Here is a 16055-nt window from a genome sequence, read left to right on the forward strand (position 1 = left end):
CAACTTTTGACCTTGCTGGCTTTATTTTTCTCTTCTTTACTAAGATTGTCAACATTTACAAAGCCCTGTCATATGACAGTCAGGATCTAAACTCTGCTGTCTTCTGTGGTGCCTTTTGCTCTCCGAGGTCACTTTTCTATTTCTTTGTACCATTTACTTAGGAAGACAGTACCTGCCCAGCCAATGGGTCAAGCCAACCGTTGGTTTGGCCAAACCTATTGTTTCTGGTTTCTTAGGAGGAAAAACAACCAAACAGCAGAGTTTTGATATTTGAAATGAGTATCCCAAATCAGTAACAGAATAAATGGAGATGTTTAAAAGCCAAAAATATATTTTCACGTTAAGTTTATTTAAATTTTTGCCTCATTTGAGTGGATATCCTACAAAAAGACCAATAATGAGAATGTTGCAGTAGTCTGACTGTTAGGCTACTACTATCATGGTATGATCCAAGATTTATCAGAAAAGTTGTAAGAAACTCGGCCTCATAGATGCTGAACCAACAAATCTGCAAGTTCAAATGGATTTAATATGAAGAGCTAGACATTATGACAAAAAACTCTGAAGCTTCAATTTTCAAACAACGTGCACAGATGAAAAATATAGAGAAAAGTAGAAACAACAGTATTTGACAAAAGTCTTTAAGAACTCATTATTTTAAAAGAAATCTTAAGAAAACAGGAAAAATATAGAACAGCAAGTGCCTGTGCACAAACAGCAGAAAATATAAATTATTTTAATTAAGAACAACTTGCACATATATCAGAAGAGAGCAAGCTCCCTTTAGTAAAGTGAAAAAATGGTTCGAGCCTTTGACTTATCACTTCACAAGGTTTGGCTTCTCATACTCTAGTGAGGGAGACCTCAAAGTTCATTGACCTTTTGGGTCCTATTCAGCAAAAATATGGCTCTGGAAGCAGCATCTATACAGCATCATTCAGCAGATAAATCTGTCTGGTTATTGATGCATGTTGCAGGTCTGGACGTCTGCTCTGTCCCAACCTGAAAACATGATTGATTTGGATTATCTCCTCTTGAAGGGCCACCTGAGGTATTTGGTGAAGTCACATAGAAGCCATCAAGAAAGTTCAAGGAAACCTCTTGTTTCAGTATGGCTTACTTTCCAAAATAAGTCTCAAAGCCCTAACAAAAAACTGAAGTAATAAGAAAAACATGGGCTCCAGCAAACAAAGGCAAGAGATATCAGCCTTGTCAAAAAAAAATTCATTTGGGGACAAATGTTGAATACAAAACCTGAATTAATAAGCTTTGAATTGGGGACGTCCTCAGAAGTTAGAGAACTGGAAAAAAGTTGTACCTTTTCCAGCCCAGAGTACTAGCACAGCTCCTACAGTCTAGGAAATTCCCCTATATAATAGGTCTGTGTCTGCATTTTGTTAAGAGACCCACGTGGTAGCAGTTTCACTGACCATGCTTGCACATCTTCTGTGATTCCTTCCTTTAAGCCATGGCGAGAGAAGTCCCATAAAGGAGAGCTCCCATGAGGAATAGGGTGTATAGAGTGCTCCAACAGGCCCCCTTTGCGGCTCACCTCCTTCCCCATATATCTGAACATGGTTGTTTGAGTGCAGTTAGGGCCTTCTCTACCTGTGGAGAGGAACAGGGAACCAAGAGTTGCTCCTTGATGTTTATTTGGTAGCTACAGAAACCACTATCCTGTAGAAGAATAACCCACTTTGCATTCATATCACTGAGAGTCAATAGCCCAAGAGTGTTGATCTATTTGGTGTTAATTTTAGAAATATTAAAAACTAAAAGCTTTACTTCAGCCCTCTACACTAAATGTATGTATTACAGTAGCAATGCAGAACAACCCTTACAAAAGGAAATGATAAGATTTTAAACTAATAATGAAATGTACCTAAGCATAATTCATTCAGATGCCAACACAAATTTAACAACAGAATAAGCTTATCAAAGGTAAATGAACCACCACAGTAAACAATTAAAAGGAACATTTTTTTTAAAATGGTGTTTAATTACTGAGATGAATATTGTTACAACAGAGTTCACGTCTAGATGACAATGACAAACTAGAAATTGAACTTTAAGTTAAATGCAATGAAGGGTATCAATAAATAACTATTTTAAGAGTCTATTTGTGGTTCTTAAGAACTATATTTAAAAGCTTTATATCATCCTCTAGCAACTTCTTCAATACTTTTTTGTTTTGCTCTGCCTGAGTTCCACAGAAAACATGTTTCATAGCATCAAGAACCGCAATAGCTTTTTCACTAATATCCTCTGGGACATTTTTCTTTGCAGAACTATCAATATATGTAGTTAGCTGAGGACTAAAATCATACAGCAGGTTAATAAATGCTCTTAACTTTCTGACTTCTGCTGTGTCCTGTTCTAATTCTTCTGTGTTCTGTTCTACTTCTTCTTTTGAAGGTGGAGGTGTAGGCTGGTGATACAGCTGATCTACTGAGGCCTCTGCTTCTTTTCCCAGCCTGAGAGCTTTTGTTATATAGCTTTCAGATGATTCAACATACTCTTTGAGATGTGGATTTTGTTTAACATAATCTGGTGGTTTCTGTAACAATTTTTTTAGCTTTTCAATCTTTTCCAAGATTGCTTCACCTAGAGGTTGATGTTTCACCTTTTCATATAAAGGTAGCTTTTTCACCTTTGCAACATGTTTCAGTTTTCCTGGTTTTTTGGTGATATTTTCTGTTTCTTTGTGTTTTTTTACATTCTTTAAAGACTGCACTAGATTTTCCAGGGATCCATTTGTTAACTGATCAAAAGTCTTACTTTTTCTTTTTGGAACAGCATTTTGAAATGTAAAAAATAATGTTTTCAGTGGTGTTGTTGAACTAGAAGACTCATTAGTGTGTAAAATAACAGAAACTTCTGTGCCAGTTCGAAGTCTCCAAAATGGTGTTGTTGTAGGTGTGGTAAATGTTCTTGTAACAGCAGCCTTTTGCTTTGACTTCTTTCGCTTTTGACCATGTTTTCGGCCCACATTTAACCAAAGAGAGTCAATACTTCCATTAACATATGATTTCACTATGTTGGGTGTAATGATTGTTTGTTCAGTTGGTGTGCGCTGTGTAGGAACATCTTGTATCATATCCTGCAGAATGTCCACAAGGCTCCTCAGAGTTTTCTCTTCTTTCTTTTCTTCTGACCCAAAAGGTGTTGTATGAGATTCTATAAAATATTATCAAATAATCATAAAGCACACTCAGAGAAATCACAGATACATATTTGTCTAATATACCTTCACCTATATTATGGGTAAAACAAATTCCATAATTTTAATGATTTTCATATTTATAGAAAATCGATGATTTTTAACATCATGAATGTAACCCTGCCTCCTTAAATGAATGATGTAAGGAATTTGCATGAAGTTTCTCTCTTGCAAGCCTGCAAGTTGGGGACTTTTCTTTTCTTAGTTCTTGAATGCTGAAATATGGGCATGGGCACAGTTCTCCAAGAGCTAACTGCTTTGAAACAGGTCCTGTCACAAGGCTGAATGATGCAATTTTACAATTGGGATCTGCAAAGACATTGTTGCGAATGAGAACTAGGAGATCTTACCATAGATCGTTAAATTATCTGTTCCTATGCTTGAAATCTGGACAGATGAGGTTGGATGCACACTGATCTGTTAAGAACAAAAATAACTGTAATCGCAATACAACTTTCACTTCTTTATAACAATATTTTTCTTCATATTATTAGTCCAGATTATTTTGGGGCAATAATTAAGACAGACAGATTTCCAGACAAAATAATTTGGCCAAATCAGAATATTATAGCTAAAACAAACCAAAACTAAGAAATTCAAAGTTAAGGTTACCCATAAAAAAAAAAAAGAGAGAGATTCCAGACTACAGAGAACATGGATTTGTACCACACACAATCATAACTTTGCCTTCCTTCTACTCCCACTATAGAAGGTAAATACATGTCTTTGGCAAGGTCACAGCTAGCTAAAAAGTCAAAACTGCAAATACCATGGTGGTTCTGCCTGGGATCCTGACAGCTGGGAACATCCTCAAAACTGGGTACTTAGCATTTTGCCATCTTAAACCACATCTTCCATTATTTGCATAGTAGTGTGTGTGTGTATTTTATATATATAAAAAGAATGCCAAGGTTGGAAATTGAGCACACAAAAGTTAGGAAATGCCAGAATTAAGATCGCCTACATAACTTTAATTTCCCCCCTTATATAGGTATATGACAGTCTTTAATTATATGATCACATACTATTTTTTCATAGGACCTCTGTTTTATTGAAGACACAGGATGGATGGCGCTTACTCATAGCTTGATCCTGCTACTACTGAAATGAGAGTTAAGATTCCTATTGACTTTAGGGGTGCAGGATCAAGCACTGAGTAGATAGCTATTCAATATTTCTTTTTATCCTCATCATTCAATGTGTGACCCCATACTATGTTTACTGCACCCCATTCAAGCCCTGCACTAAATACAGAATTATTAATTTTTCTTACATAGACTTTTGTATGGCACTCATCACTGAAGCATGAGTGCTTCAAAAACTAAAGAATTTATCTTCACAATGACCTTTTGAACTGAAGAGGCATTATTATTCCCATTTCATAGATGAGAAACTGAGGCACAGAGCTATTGTCCAAAGTGTCCACTAATTTTGGGTGTACCCCTCAACATGCCTAAAACTTAATTTTTCAGAACACTTAGCATTTTTATAGCATATTATATGTTCAAAGCTCAGCACCCACTGACTTCAGTTGCAGGTGTGAGTGCTCAGCACTTCCGCAAATCCTAACCTTGTGTCTCATGTTGGACACCCAGAAAATGGGGAACACCTAATGGCCGTCTGTGAAAATTTTGGTTTAAGTGACTTGCCCAGTGTCACATAGGAATTCTGTGACGGAGGCAGAGCTAGAATCCAGAATGGTATTTACCCGCCTTAACCATCAGACCATCCTTTATCTTCATGCAGTCCCCTCTCTGATTCACTCCACACCTTCCAATTTAATGACTTTAAATAAATGAGGCAGATATCCTCCAGAAAAGCCCATATGATTGCAGAGAAAAGCTTGAAACGTGAACCCAAAGGACACAAAAGCCCAAAAAAAAAACAAAAAAACCCTTTTTATTTTTTAAAAAATCATAATTTTTAAGCCAGTCTCATGATTTTTAATGCTTTTCTTATGATTTTTGAATGCTTGAGATTGGTAATATTGCTTATAATTCAGACAAATGTGGGTGGATTTTCACAGGGGCAGCAAAAGGCGCATCTCTGGCCCCAGGAGAACCCCCTTGCAAATTTCAAGTCTGTGATCCAATGCATAGTGGTGCTAAAACTTTTTCAACAAAATAGTTGTAAGAATTTTTTAACATTAGCAAACAACATATATTCCCCCTAACCATCTTCTTGAAAACAGATAAACTGTTTTGCTGAAACTTTAAAAGACACTGAGCCTGAGGCAAACACCCAGCATGGAAAATTTCAGCTTAAACTTAAAATTTGTCAAAATTATAAGAACCTGAGAACAGGGGCTTATAATGGATAGTGAGACAATATTAACTACATGCATCTCTTTCAGCTTTGCCTATAACAACCTAAACACAAGGGCAAATGTGTTTAAACTGTCAACAGGTGCAGGCAGTACAACTACTGTGGACAGAAAGGGGTGAAAATTATTATAAATTTTCCAATGTGTGCAACATGAGAGGAGTAGAAATTGGATTTGTCTTTGAAAAGTACATGAAATATTGGAAGAAAGATGTTGTGTTTCTATCTTCTCAAGGACGGGTGAACTAGAAGTATGCTTTGTAATTCTATAACTGTCTTGTTTATTATCTATTTCACTCTGTAGCTATATTAACTCTACATACAAAGCCTTTTCAGACACATTTGTATGAAAACCCCATGCTAAATAAAGTGCATTATTATTCCATTCTTGTGTTTTTAGCATGTTTTAGCATCTCTAATCCCTATTGGACAACTTTCCCTCTCCTATATTTCAACACTGTCTTTTATGTACCACTGTAAATTTGGTACAAATGTTCAAAGATTCAATCAATGACACAATATATATTTGATCCACAATAACTCTATAAGCTTCTTCCTGAGCCTTCTTTGCCTGAGGAACTGAAAAACGTAACAATTCTCCCCACGGCCCCCACATGGGGGGGAAAAAGGGTACACTTTACCAGGGCCCTGCAGCCCTGGGCCCAGGCTGCAACCTCCACTACCATGAGGAAAAAAAAATGTTCATGGCTCATGGGATTGTATGTATGGGATGAGGGATTGCGGTATGTGTGTGGGACGAGGCCCATGTTACAAGTTTGTACTGGGCCCAAAAAAGTTATGTTTGGGCCCTGGTTTTCCCTATTGAACTATTTCACTGCCCTTAACACTTGAGACACACAGCAACGAAGTTATGTATTTATTTCCTCTGCATAATCTAAATGATTAATTTCTACTCACTTTTCTTTTTTAACCCAAAGCATATTTGGAGTAGTCTGCTGATTTCCAAACACAACAAGTACATTTTGTTGAATAACTCATAGCAGTTCTCTTTGCTTTCAGTAAAAAATGGTAGGTACATAACCCATTCTCTGTGATGGTACTTCAAAACAATCACAACTGCGTTTTCCATGTCCCATGAAATCTTTCTACTTTGTTGTCTGACTGATGTCAGAGGCCTGATATGATTTTAACTGATCAACACATTTTTACAAATTCTTAAATATTCAGAATTTAAAATCCATTTCTTGGTCCTAGTGTAACTCCCCAGAAACATCTAATCTAGAGATAAAAGAGATATATAGGGCCTTATTTTTATATGTGGCCTCTATTATTATTATTATGTATTTGTATTACCATAGCACCTAGGAGCCTTATTCAAGGGCCAAGACCCTATTATGCTAGACACTGTACAAACACCAAACAAAAAGATGATCCCTGCCCCAAAGAGCTTATAATAAAAGTATAAGACAAGAGACAATAGAGGGATACAGAAAGACAGGAGATTACAAGGAAAAATGAGACAATATTAGTCAGAATGATAGGCAGTGGTCACAATACACCAGCAATCTAACATCTATCTAAACTTGCTTCTGCGTTTGTTCCTATTCAGTTTTTTTCATGTGAAGCAATTCAAAATGTATGCAACTGCATTTCCACATGCAAACTAGGTAGCTTTGCACTAATGACAATTTTTATTGACAAATGCATACATCTGAATTTTTTCAATGCAAAAATGTAGGTATTAATGTACACAGAAGTTCAATTGAAGACATACATTTAGCAATTGGGCTAAGACCTTTTTGAAAATTTGTTCTATGTACTCTAAAACTGTTCAATATTTATTTCAGCAGCAAACTTCCCTGCCTCAAGCTTACTCTAATGTGCTGAAATTGTCAAAGCTGTTTATAGCTAATGCCTACAAAAAGGGCATGAAGCTAAAACACATCAAAAACTTATTTGAAGAGTTGTGGGGCCACATGAAAAAGTTTGAAAATATTCTATTTGGAGGCAATTCTGCATCTATATCACGTGTGACATGCAGATGAACCACTCTGATCAGTAATATCCATACAGCTCACAACCCCGATGCTGTCTTTGTAATAAAGAATAAAGGGGAAAATCAGAAAATTATATATGAACAGAACTGTTCCTAAATACAAATATTTTTCAGAGTTCTCCACCAGATACCAATGGTACCTTTAAAATGGAAATGAAAGCACTAACAACAAAAGTCAGGACACATTCCAGAATAACTGAAAAAAGTGTCACTCAGTGAAAATACTTACCCTGTTTAGTAGAAAGAATAAGCATCTTTACTAAGGTACTGATCCTGCAAAGATTAAAGTTAAACACATTGTAAGTCTTTGCAGGACCAGGACCTAATTAATTAATTGGATAATTCTGCCATAGAATATGTAGAATTTTCCTTTTTTCTCCATCTCTCCCCACGTAGCACTTGATCTTGTTCCCATAGAAGCCAATGGAAAAATCTCTTAGCAGCAGAATTAGACCTATCATATACACTGTAATAGTGAAAATTAGTAATTAACAAGAAAAATATTTGTCTTTGTTTTGATGTTGGAGGAATAAGAAATCAGAAGACTGATAAAACCAAGTTACACGGAAATGTTGTTAGGCATATCTCCTTGGGGCAGGGACAATTACTTCTTTTCTGTTTGGAAGGTGCTTAGCACATTATAGGCACAAACAGAAATAAATAAATACATTAATTTTCAAAATCCCAAAATTAAAGTTACCTTTATGTGTTTAACACTCTCGAAAGTATGTTGCAATGCTAAAAAGAAAAAAAAACTTTTAAAATTAAAATTAGTTATTGAGCATAACATTTAAATTACACAAAGTCAATTTGAGGCACAGACTGGAATCTGGTGTTCTTTTATTTCTTTATTTATTGCCCTTTGCACTATATTTAAAATTGTTCACCTCACATTACACCAATCAGGTAAAAGAAGCCCACTGAAAAGTTAAAATATGAAATTATAACAAAAAATAAGACAACTTCTCTTTATTTCAAGTAATTTTGTATTGGAAGTTTAGGGCCAGTTTCTCAAAAAAAACCCCAACCCCAACAACTCAGTACCAGCTTCTCTGATTTAGGCACCTAAATGAAGTGGTCAGATTTTCAAAACTGTTCAGCTGGCATGTAGTCACCTAATTAACATGAACAATGGAAGCTGCTGGGTGCTGATCTCTTCTGTAAATCTGGCCATTTCAATTTAGGTGCCCTAATTGAAGCTGAGCACTTTTGAAAAACTAGTCCCTTAACTTCTGCATAAAAAAATGAGAAGAATTTTACTAACTCTTTTTCAGAATCTTAATGATGGAGCAAAGAAATGTGACAGTTAGAATTACATGCCATGCCAGGTAACCCAGAATTTTTCCTACTTGCAAATATTATGTTTTTAACTTAGACTGCACCCTTCTGGGGATGTTGGATCGAGTGCTTCTGCCAGCAAGTGAAGAAAGAAAACCAAAAAGACTGCTCAAGATCTCAGTGTCATCTCTCTCAGTTTAAGAAATTCCACTACAATAATCATTCACTAGTGAAACCACATAACTGTAAAATTAAACACAAGAAAAGGTGGGGGAAGGGAGGAAGACAATAGAATAAGGAAAAAGGTAGGATTCTGGATTGGTACAATCCAATTTACAAATGCCATCAAAACATTTTAAGTAACAAAAAATTCTTCATTTTATAAAGTTGGGTGTTATCAATCTAGGACTGCCTTACCTAAAAGGCAGTCCAACAAAGGTAAAGTAAAAATCTCTGAAGAAGTGCCTGGAGAATTTATGCGTGGGAAGTTACTTCTGCAGAAGACCAGACCTCTAGACACAAAACAGAACTCTATGTAGCATTTTAATAAATTCATTGTATTGAAGCATTGTATCTAATGACTCAATACATTCCAAAAGCCTTTATAGAACAATTCTAATGAAACCTGGTAAATAAAGCCTTGTTGTTGACTTGATAGATGTTGTAATATACGTCTCTTTTCCTGCTCTATGCTGCCTAAATAGTCCTCCAGATACATTTTGAAACCCCTTAGACATCTACAAAGTATTAAATAATTTTGTTAGGATTAAAGATTTAACATAAAAACCCACAAAATAACCTTGTGACCCTAGACAAATTCAAATTTGGTTTTAAAAATAAAATTAAGGATAATTCTACATTATTTTGTCTCTGTGAAATTAGAAAAATGGCTTCATCAAAGAAATTCTCACTTGTCCTTCCTGCCTAACACATAGCCACTAAAAGAAAGCTTTGGAAAAAAAGATGAAAAAAGACAATCTAAGAATTTTAAACTGAGCTTCCATTGATGCATGAAGGAGCTATGCAAGTTTCCAGATCTAGCACTTAGTACTTTGACTGCAATTTATCAGAATGAATTTCCAAAATTTTTCCTCTGATGTATCAACTACAGCTTCTAGGTTCTTGTCCATTGAAAAAAAATTGTGCAAGTCTCTGTATTTGCTAAAGATAGCTTGTGATTCTTGCTAAAAGAGAACAGATTAACTTCTGGTCTTTCCTTGCCTTTCATAATGTTTCATGAACATCTCTACATTTAAGTCATATTTTCTGAGACTTGGCTATATCAAATCAGCTTTAACATTGGGGTGAGTTGCTATGTGGTCTATTAAGAAGCCATTGAAATTATTTTCTGCCCACTGAAATAAACCTGAAGAACTATCAGCATCTGCTGGCTCCTAATTTTGATGGGTGAAACTTGATTCCGGTCTTCTGTTTTTGATACTTCACAGCACAACTACAATGCCAAATATGATGCATACCAGCATTTTACTAAAATAAGAGTATCCATCCTGATCCCCCATGCTCAGAAAAGAGATTATAGCCTCCTATGACTCAAGACTCCTTGTATTGCCAGGATCTGAGCGAGGAACTTCATTACACAAAACTATTCAGTTTGAACCTCTCCTTTTTGTTTCTGCAGCTCACAGGAAACACCATCTTGTGACTCAATTACCATTGACTGAAGACATCATGACAATGAGGCTCTCTCTATAAGTCTCCCAGATAAAAACTTGTGCTAGGGAACAGTATTCATACAAGAAACCATCAGGTTCCCAGCTCTGGTCTAGTCCACAAAATAATACAGAACTGGCCTTTGATGTTGAACATCTTTTTTTATATGATCAATTCTCCAACAAAAGTTGTTTTACACAGAGCTTTAAATGTTTCTGAGGACTGACCTAGAAAGAAAAATAAATGTCATAGTTTAGCTGAACAATCTTAAGGAACCCAAAATAAGACCAAATCTGATAAGAAAAAAAAAACAAAAAACTAATGCTACCACCAACTCAAGTATATAGAGGATTTGCAAGTCCAAAGTCAAACAGAGATTATTAGTATTTATATTGATTATTTAAGAATTCCCAGTTAACACTCTGAGGTTTGATAGGTTCTTGTCCCAAGATTAGGCCCAGTATTATTAAAATTACTGTTCAGTTGGAAACCCTGATATGTACGGTTGCAACACTCACAATATATAGATCAAGCAATAGGTTTGGCAACCGAACAGGGACCCCCAAGAGGAACACATGGGCGACCCCTCTACCTGTGGCTTAAGCCCGGGACAGTAACTCACCTGCAGTAAAAATCTAAACTGAAATCCAAATTAATCTCTGTTAGAATTTAGTGCGTGTCACAAACACTGTGTGTCTCCAGAGTAACAGGACTTCCTCTTTTCCTCTGCTGTTATTCCTCTTTTCTGTTTCTTTGCCTCCAGTATACTACTTCTGCTTTTACTTAGCTGACAACTCTGCAACAGAGGGAGGAGTATTGCCCTCCTGGGAGGAATAGTAACACACACACACAAACACCTTGAGCAGAGGCGCTTGAGATCTGGAACATCAGATTCACTTGGCAGGCCACAGGCAGGGTAGGACCCTCATGGATAACATTTACCTATCTCCCACCACTAGGTCTCCATGAGAATTTTAACTATGTGAGGATGTGTGAGATAATTCAGGACATCAGCCTCACTGCACTCTGGTTGCATTCTCATTTGGTGTTACTTAATCATTTGTGTTCAGAATCTCACAAGGAGATTGTGTTTAAAATGTATACATGTGTTAAGGGGGCTTTGTAAATTGAACTGTGTTGTAATACTAAGGGTACCTAGTTAAATTAGTAGGAGCATCAGGCCCAGTGACCCTTATCTTGAAGTGGCAGGGGAGCTGATTTCATATTCTAGTTTTAGCCACCAATAGGCTGCAGTAGTTCAGAATCTGTCCAAATGTCTACCGTCTTATCTCGGTCCCATGGCAAAGTTCACAGGCCTCAGAGCCTTATGTTAATTGTATAAGCCAATGTCTTACAGCAGTGGTTTTCAACCTGTTGTTCACAGATCCCTGAAGACTTATGTCTAAGGAGTCCGTGAAAGGTTGTCATTACCACAGAACAGTGGTTTTGAACCTGTGGTCCGCAGACTTCTGGGGGGTCTGCAGACTATGTCTAAGATTTCCAAAGGGGTCCACACTGACATTTGAAATTTTTTAGGGGCCCACAAATGAAAAAAGGTTGAAAACCACTGCCTTACAGGATACAGACTTGTAGGCTCATTGCTTTACTGCCTTAACGTATGCCTATGCCTTACCTAGCAAATACTTATACCTATCGGCTACAGGTGAAGACTGATTAAATCAATTTTTGTCTGTGAAATTAGAAAAAAGATCCTGTAATTTAGAAGATGGAAAGCCTCTCTGATGACTATACTGTGATTTGTCATTTCTGGAGGACAGATGTAAATTGAAAAGAGAGGAAGAGGACTTGGGCTGTCAAGAAAATATTGATTTGTACTCAGCTGTCTTCTTCCAAACCTTCACAGAATAACAAATCATACTAGAGCAGAAGACCTATCAGATGTGACTTGACACTGTATCCTCTTGTCCATAACATTACTAGATAGTCTTCCTATTCATTGAAATGGGAGTTACCATGACACAAAAAATGCTGACAGACTATAAACGTTGTCAACCAGGAACTTAGAAGCCACAGATATTACATGCACCCATTTCTTAAATGTATAAAGAAAAAAGGAATTCCCCATCTCCAGTGGACTATAGTTCTACATATTAGAATCAGGTATATTAAAAGGATTATAAGCTTCACTGACATTTGCAAGCTGTTATCCACTCTCCTCTCTTTACGATTCAGTGTTCTATCAAATGGCACAGCATTTCCTTTTACATGATTGCATTAACCCTTCAACTTTTGACATGTTGATTATGTTTTGGGTATAGTCTATATAAACCAGAAAAGGTTGCAGGTAAGGGATGTCCTTGCAACAGGTGCATCCTGACTCTCCAACCCAAGCTTGGAACACTGCTTTAAAACTCCATTTAGGCAGGAATTTGTGAGGACAAAATAAACATTTTATAGTACAAATCTTTAGTAAAAAATAGAAGCAGGCACAAATATTTTTAGTTTTTCATTTCTGTCGAAGTGATTTGGCGTGCCTAAATATTGAAGGAAAAAAGTATTCATTAGAATAGTATAGAAAAATCAGACAGAAAAAGCAGATCCACAAAGTTCATTCCATCTCAGAGCACAAACATCTACTTTTTGCCTTTAATTTTGCAAGTTCTTACACAGTAAACAGAGAGGAAATGAGCTGTAGTGTTCCAGTGCTAGTGTTAGCAAAAACTACAGTAGGCAACTTAAATATTTAGCAGTGTAGGTAAAAAATTTTAAGCCTCCATTAATTTTGAATCTCTTTGATTTTGATAGCCTGATTTAAGATTATCACCTACTTCCCTGAGGTGCTAAGCAACCTACTGACTACTTACTTAAATTTCTGTCAATAATGTGAATCAAGATAAAAGGTAATCTGAATAAATATGTAGAGAATTAAATGAAGAAACTGAATACAGAAAAAACCGCCCACACACAAATTATTAGCTGCCAGAGATAAATAATGTGGGGAGAGAGTTGGTCAGATTCATTCATCTATTTACATCTACCCCACTTGCTGGTAGAGAATCTCAATCCAAAACAGCGATTTTGTTTGCTCCATATGTGAACATATTCCTGCATGCTCTGCCCGCTGTGATTGGTTAGTAGTTTTAACACCTGACCTCTTACAGAGAGAACATGCTTGTTATTTTTTAGTAGCATAGAGGAACGGTGTGGCTTTTAGGCCTTTACATATACATTTTCAAGAGGAACGCAAGACATTAATTGTTGGACTAAATCTCCATCCACCACTCTGAAAATGTTTATCTAATGTCCTCACACCAGATCCCTATTTTTTTGTTTCAGTAATATAAATATAAGCCCCTTCCCTTTTCATTCATTCATAGTGATAAGGTCATTTGTTTGGGAAATATGTATGCAATTAAACACACCAGGCAGCTTATTGGTGGATCATTCCAGTGTCCCATAGCTCTGTTAGTAACAATTATTTGACATCACTAGCTCCTTTTACTAAAATACAAGCCTACATTAAACTTCAAAACCAGTTACATAATAAATAACCAATACAGCTCAGGCTCCAATCCTGCAATTACATCCACGCAGTGCCTTGAGTCCATGTGGACCTAGCCAAGCCGACTGGGCTACATGTGGGTAGACCCTTGAAACAGCGGGTAACGCCGCCGGCTTCAATAGGGCGGCCCACACAGATCTGACTGCGGGACAGGGTTCAGATGTGCGGCACTGAGAAGAAGGGACGGACGGACGGACGGAAGAAATGCCTTTCTCGTACACATTACTGTGAGACGCAGCGGAGTGCCCTGCTAGGTCTGCAGCAGTCGGCGTTCATCTCCTCCCGGGGGTTAAGGCACTGCTGGTGTTTCTGCTTCTTCAGCCCCCACCCATCAAATGCCCCTGTCCAAATACTAGACACGCCCTGCACCGAGCACCTTGACACAACACATGACGGCTCGGATCCCTGCGGCTCACACCCAGACCAAGGCGGGGGTGCGGATTGCAGAACGGCTCCAGCTCCGGCATCGCGTCAGCCGGACCGGGGGTTATCGGGGTGACGTCCGGGCCAGCCCGCCCGCTGGGAATGGCACGGGGTGCGGCGCACGGGGCTGGCCTGGGCTGCTGCGCCCTTACTCGGGGGGGGGGGGGGGTTCGTGCCTGGCGGCCGGGGGGGGCCGGGGGACAGTTGGGGGGCGGGCCCCGCTGCTCTGCCGCACAAGGGCGCGCCCGCTGGGGGGGAAGGCCGCGAAGCTGACAGGGCCGGGCGGGCCGTCGGGGCGGCGCTCAGTGAGGGGAGCGGGGGGACGGGCCCTCCCCACACAGCGAGGCTCCCCCCCTCCCCGGGCAGGGTGGGGCCCGGCGCCCCGTACCCTGCATGGCGGGGGCCGCCGGCTCCTCCGCCGAGGCGCTCTGGGCTGGGGCTGCCGGCAGGAGTGCGAGCGCCGTGGGGAGCAGGAGCAGCCGCTCCCCGGCCATCCTCCGCGCTGCACGCGGGCCCGTGGTGGTGGCGGCGGCGGCGGCGGGCAACCGTCACCCGCCCCGCCGCGCGCGCGCCGCCTCGAACCCGCCTGACCCCGCGCGGCGGGCACCCGCCCTGCCCCGCCCCCCCCAAACCGGGCACCCGCCCTGCCCCGCCCCCCCCAAACCGGGCACCAGCCCTGCCCCCACTCCAGCTGCTCCTGCGTTCACCAGGGCCCTGTCACCCCTGCCCTCCCCCCCACACACGTACCAGAGGGCAGCCCCTCCCCCAGCGGGACACCATCCCTCATACAGAGGGCACCAGACTCTTCCCCCTTCCCCGCAGTACTCAGGGCACCCCCCAGAGCAGCAGCCCCCTTCAAGCAGGGCACCCCGGCACACATCGGGCGTCAGGCCCCTGCCCACACCCTGATAACACCCCCGTCCTTTCAGTCCCCCACACTCCATGGGCAGCATCACTCCCCCCCCCCCCCCCCCCACACACACTGGGCATCCCCATCCTCCTCTGCCCCATCCTCCCAGCCACACACACCACATCCTGCGTGCCTTCTCACACCCCCAGTCACCAGTCTCCCCCCCCCCCCCGCATTGTTTCCCTCTGCCCCACTCACACACACTCCCCAGGCACCGGCACCCCCCCCCCCCCCCATGCTGTCTTATGCCTACACACAGGGCAGCGGCCCTTCCACCCCTTTACACAATTCCCCAGGCAGCACGTACCCTGTTGTACACACACACATATACCAGGCACCTGAGCCCACAAGTCACACACACACACAGAGGCATGAAGCACTGTCCACACTCCATCATCCACACGGGCTTCTGCATACACACCATCCTGCAGGATGCTCACGTCAGGTTCTTAGTTCCTTAGCATTGCCACAACTCAAAGGATTTTCATCCCCGAGGATAACAGCAGTGCTCTCCATAAAGCTTGATGCACACCAGTCACAACCAACACTTCAGGGCCAGTCTTTCAAATCCAGTAATTCATTCATGCATTTTACATGCAGTTCACTATAGGAACAGTACTGTGAGCATACTTTATTGCACATGGAAAACTCACACCTGCAAAAAGAGAGGACCTAACTGAAAACCAATCCT

At 40.0% G+C, this 16055-nt stretch overlaps 1 protein-coding gene across 1 annotated transcript; it reads right to left on the reverse strand.

Moving 5' to 3' along the window:
* Positions 1-1974: 1974 nt before the first annotated feature.
* LOC137158297 (sperm equatorial segment protein 1-like) lies at positions 1975-14989 on the reverse strand. Its single transcript, XM_067556085.1, has 4 exons — positions 14843-14989; positions 8260-8297; positions 3571-3637; positions 1975-3177 (listed from the first exon to the last, which is right to left on the reverse strand). Exons 1-4 carry the CDS (start codon positions 14946-14948, stop codon positions 2117-2119), a joined length of 1272 nt encoding a protein of 423 aa, XP_067412186.1. The 5' UTR covers positions 14949-14989; the 3' UTR covers positions 1975-2116.
* Between the last annotated feature and the right edge of the window lie 1066 nt (positions 14990-16055).

This window comes from Emydura macquarii, unplaced genomic scaffold (genome assembly GCF_026122565.2).
Source record: "Emydura macquarii macquarii isolate MOO-44397 ecotype Brisbane River unplaced genomic scaffold, CSIRO-AGI_Emac_v2 contig_1644, whole genome shotgun sequence".
NCBI lineage: Eukaryota > Metazoa > Chordata > Testudines > Chelidae > Emydura > Emydura macquarii.

What these genes read in the sequence shown, in the direction of transcription:
- LOC137158297 (XM_067556085.1), bottom strand. Translation starts at nt 14,948, where the DNA reads ATGGCCGGGGAGCGGCTGCTCCTGCTCCCCACGGCGCTCGCACTCCTG. An exon ending in AGAGTGTTAAACACATAAAG is followed by an intron (nt 3,638 to 8,259) that starts GTAACTTTAATT and finishes TGTTCTTAACAG; the next exon opens with ATCAGTGTGCATCCAACCTC. An exon ending in AGATAATTTAACGATCTATG is followed by an intron (nt 3,178 to 3,570) that starts GTAAGATCTCCT and finishes AATATTTTATAG; the next exon opens with AATCTCATACAACACCTTTT.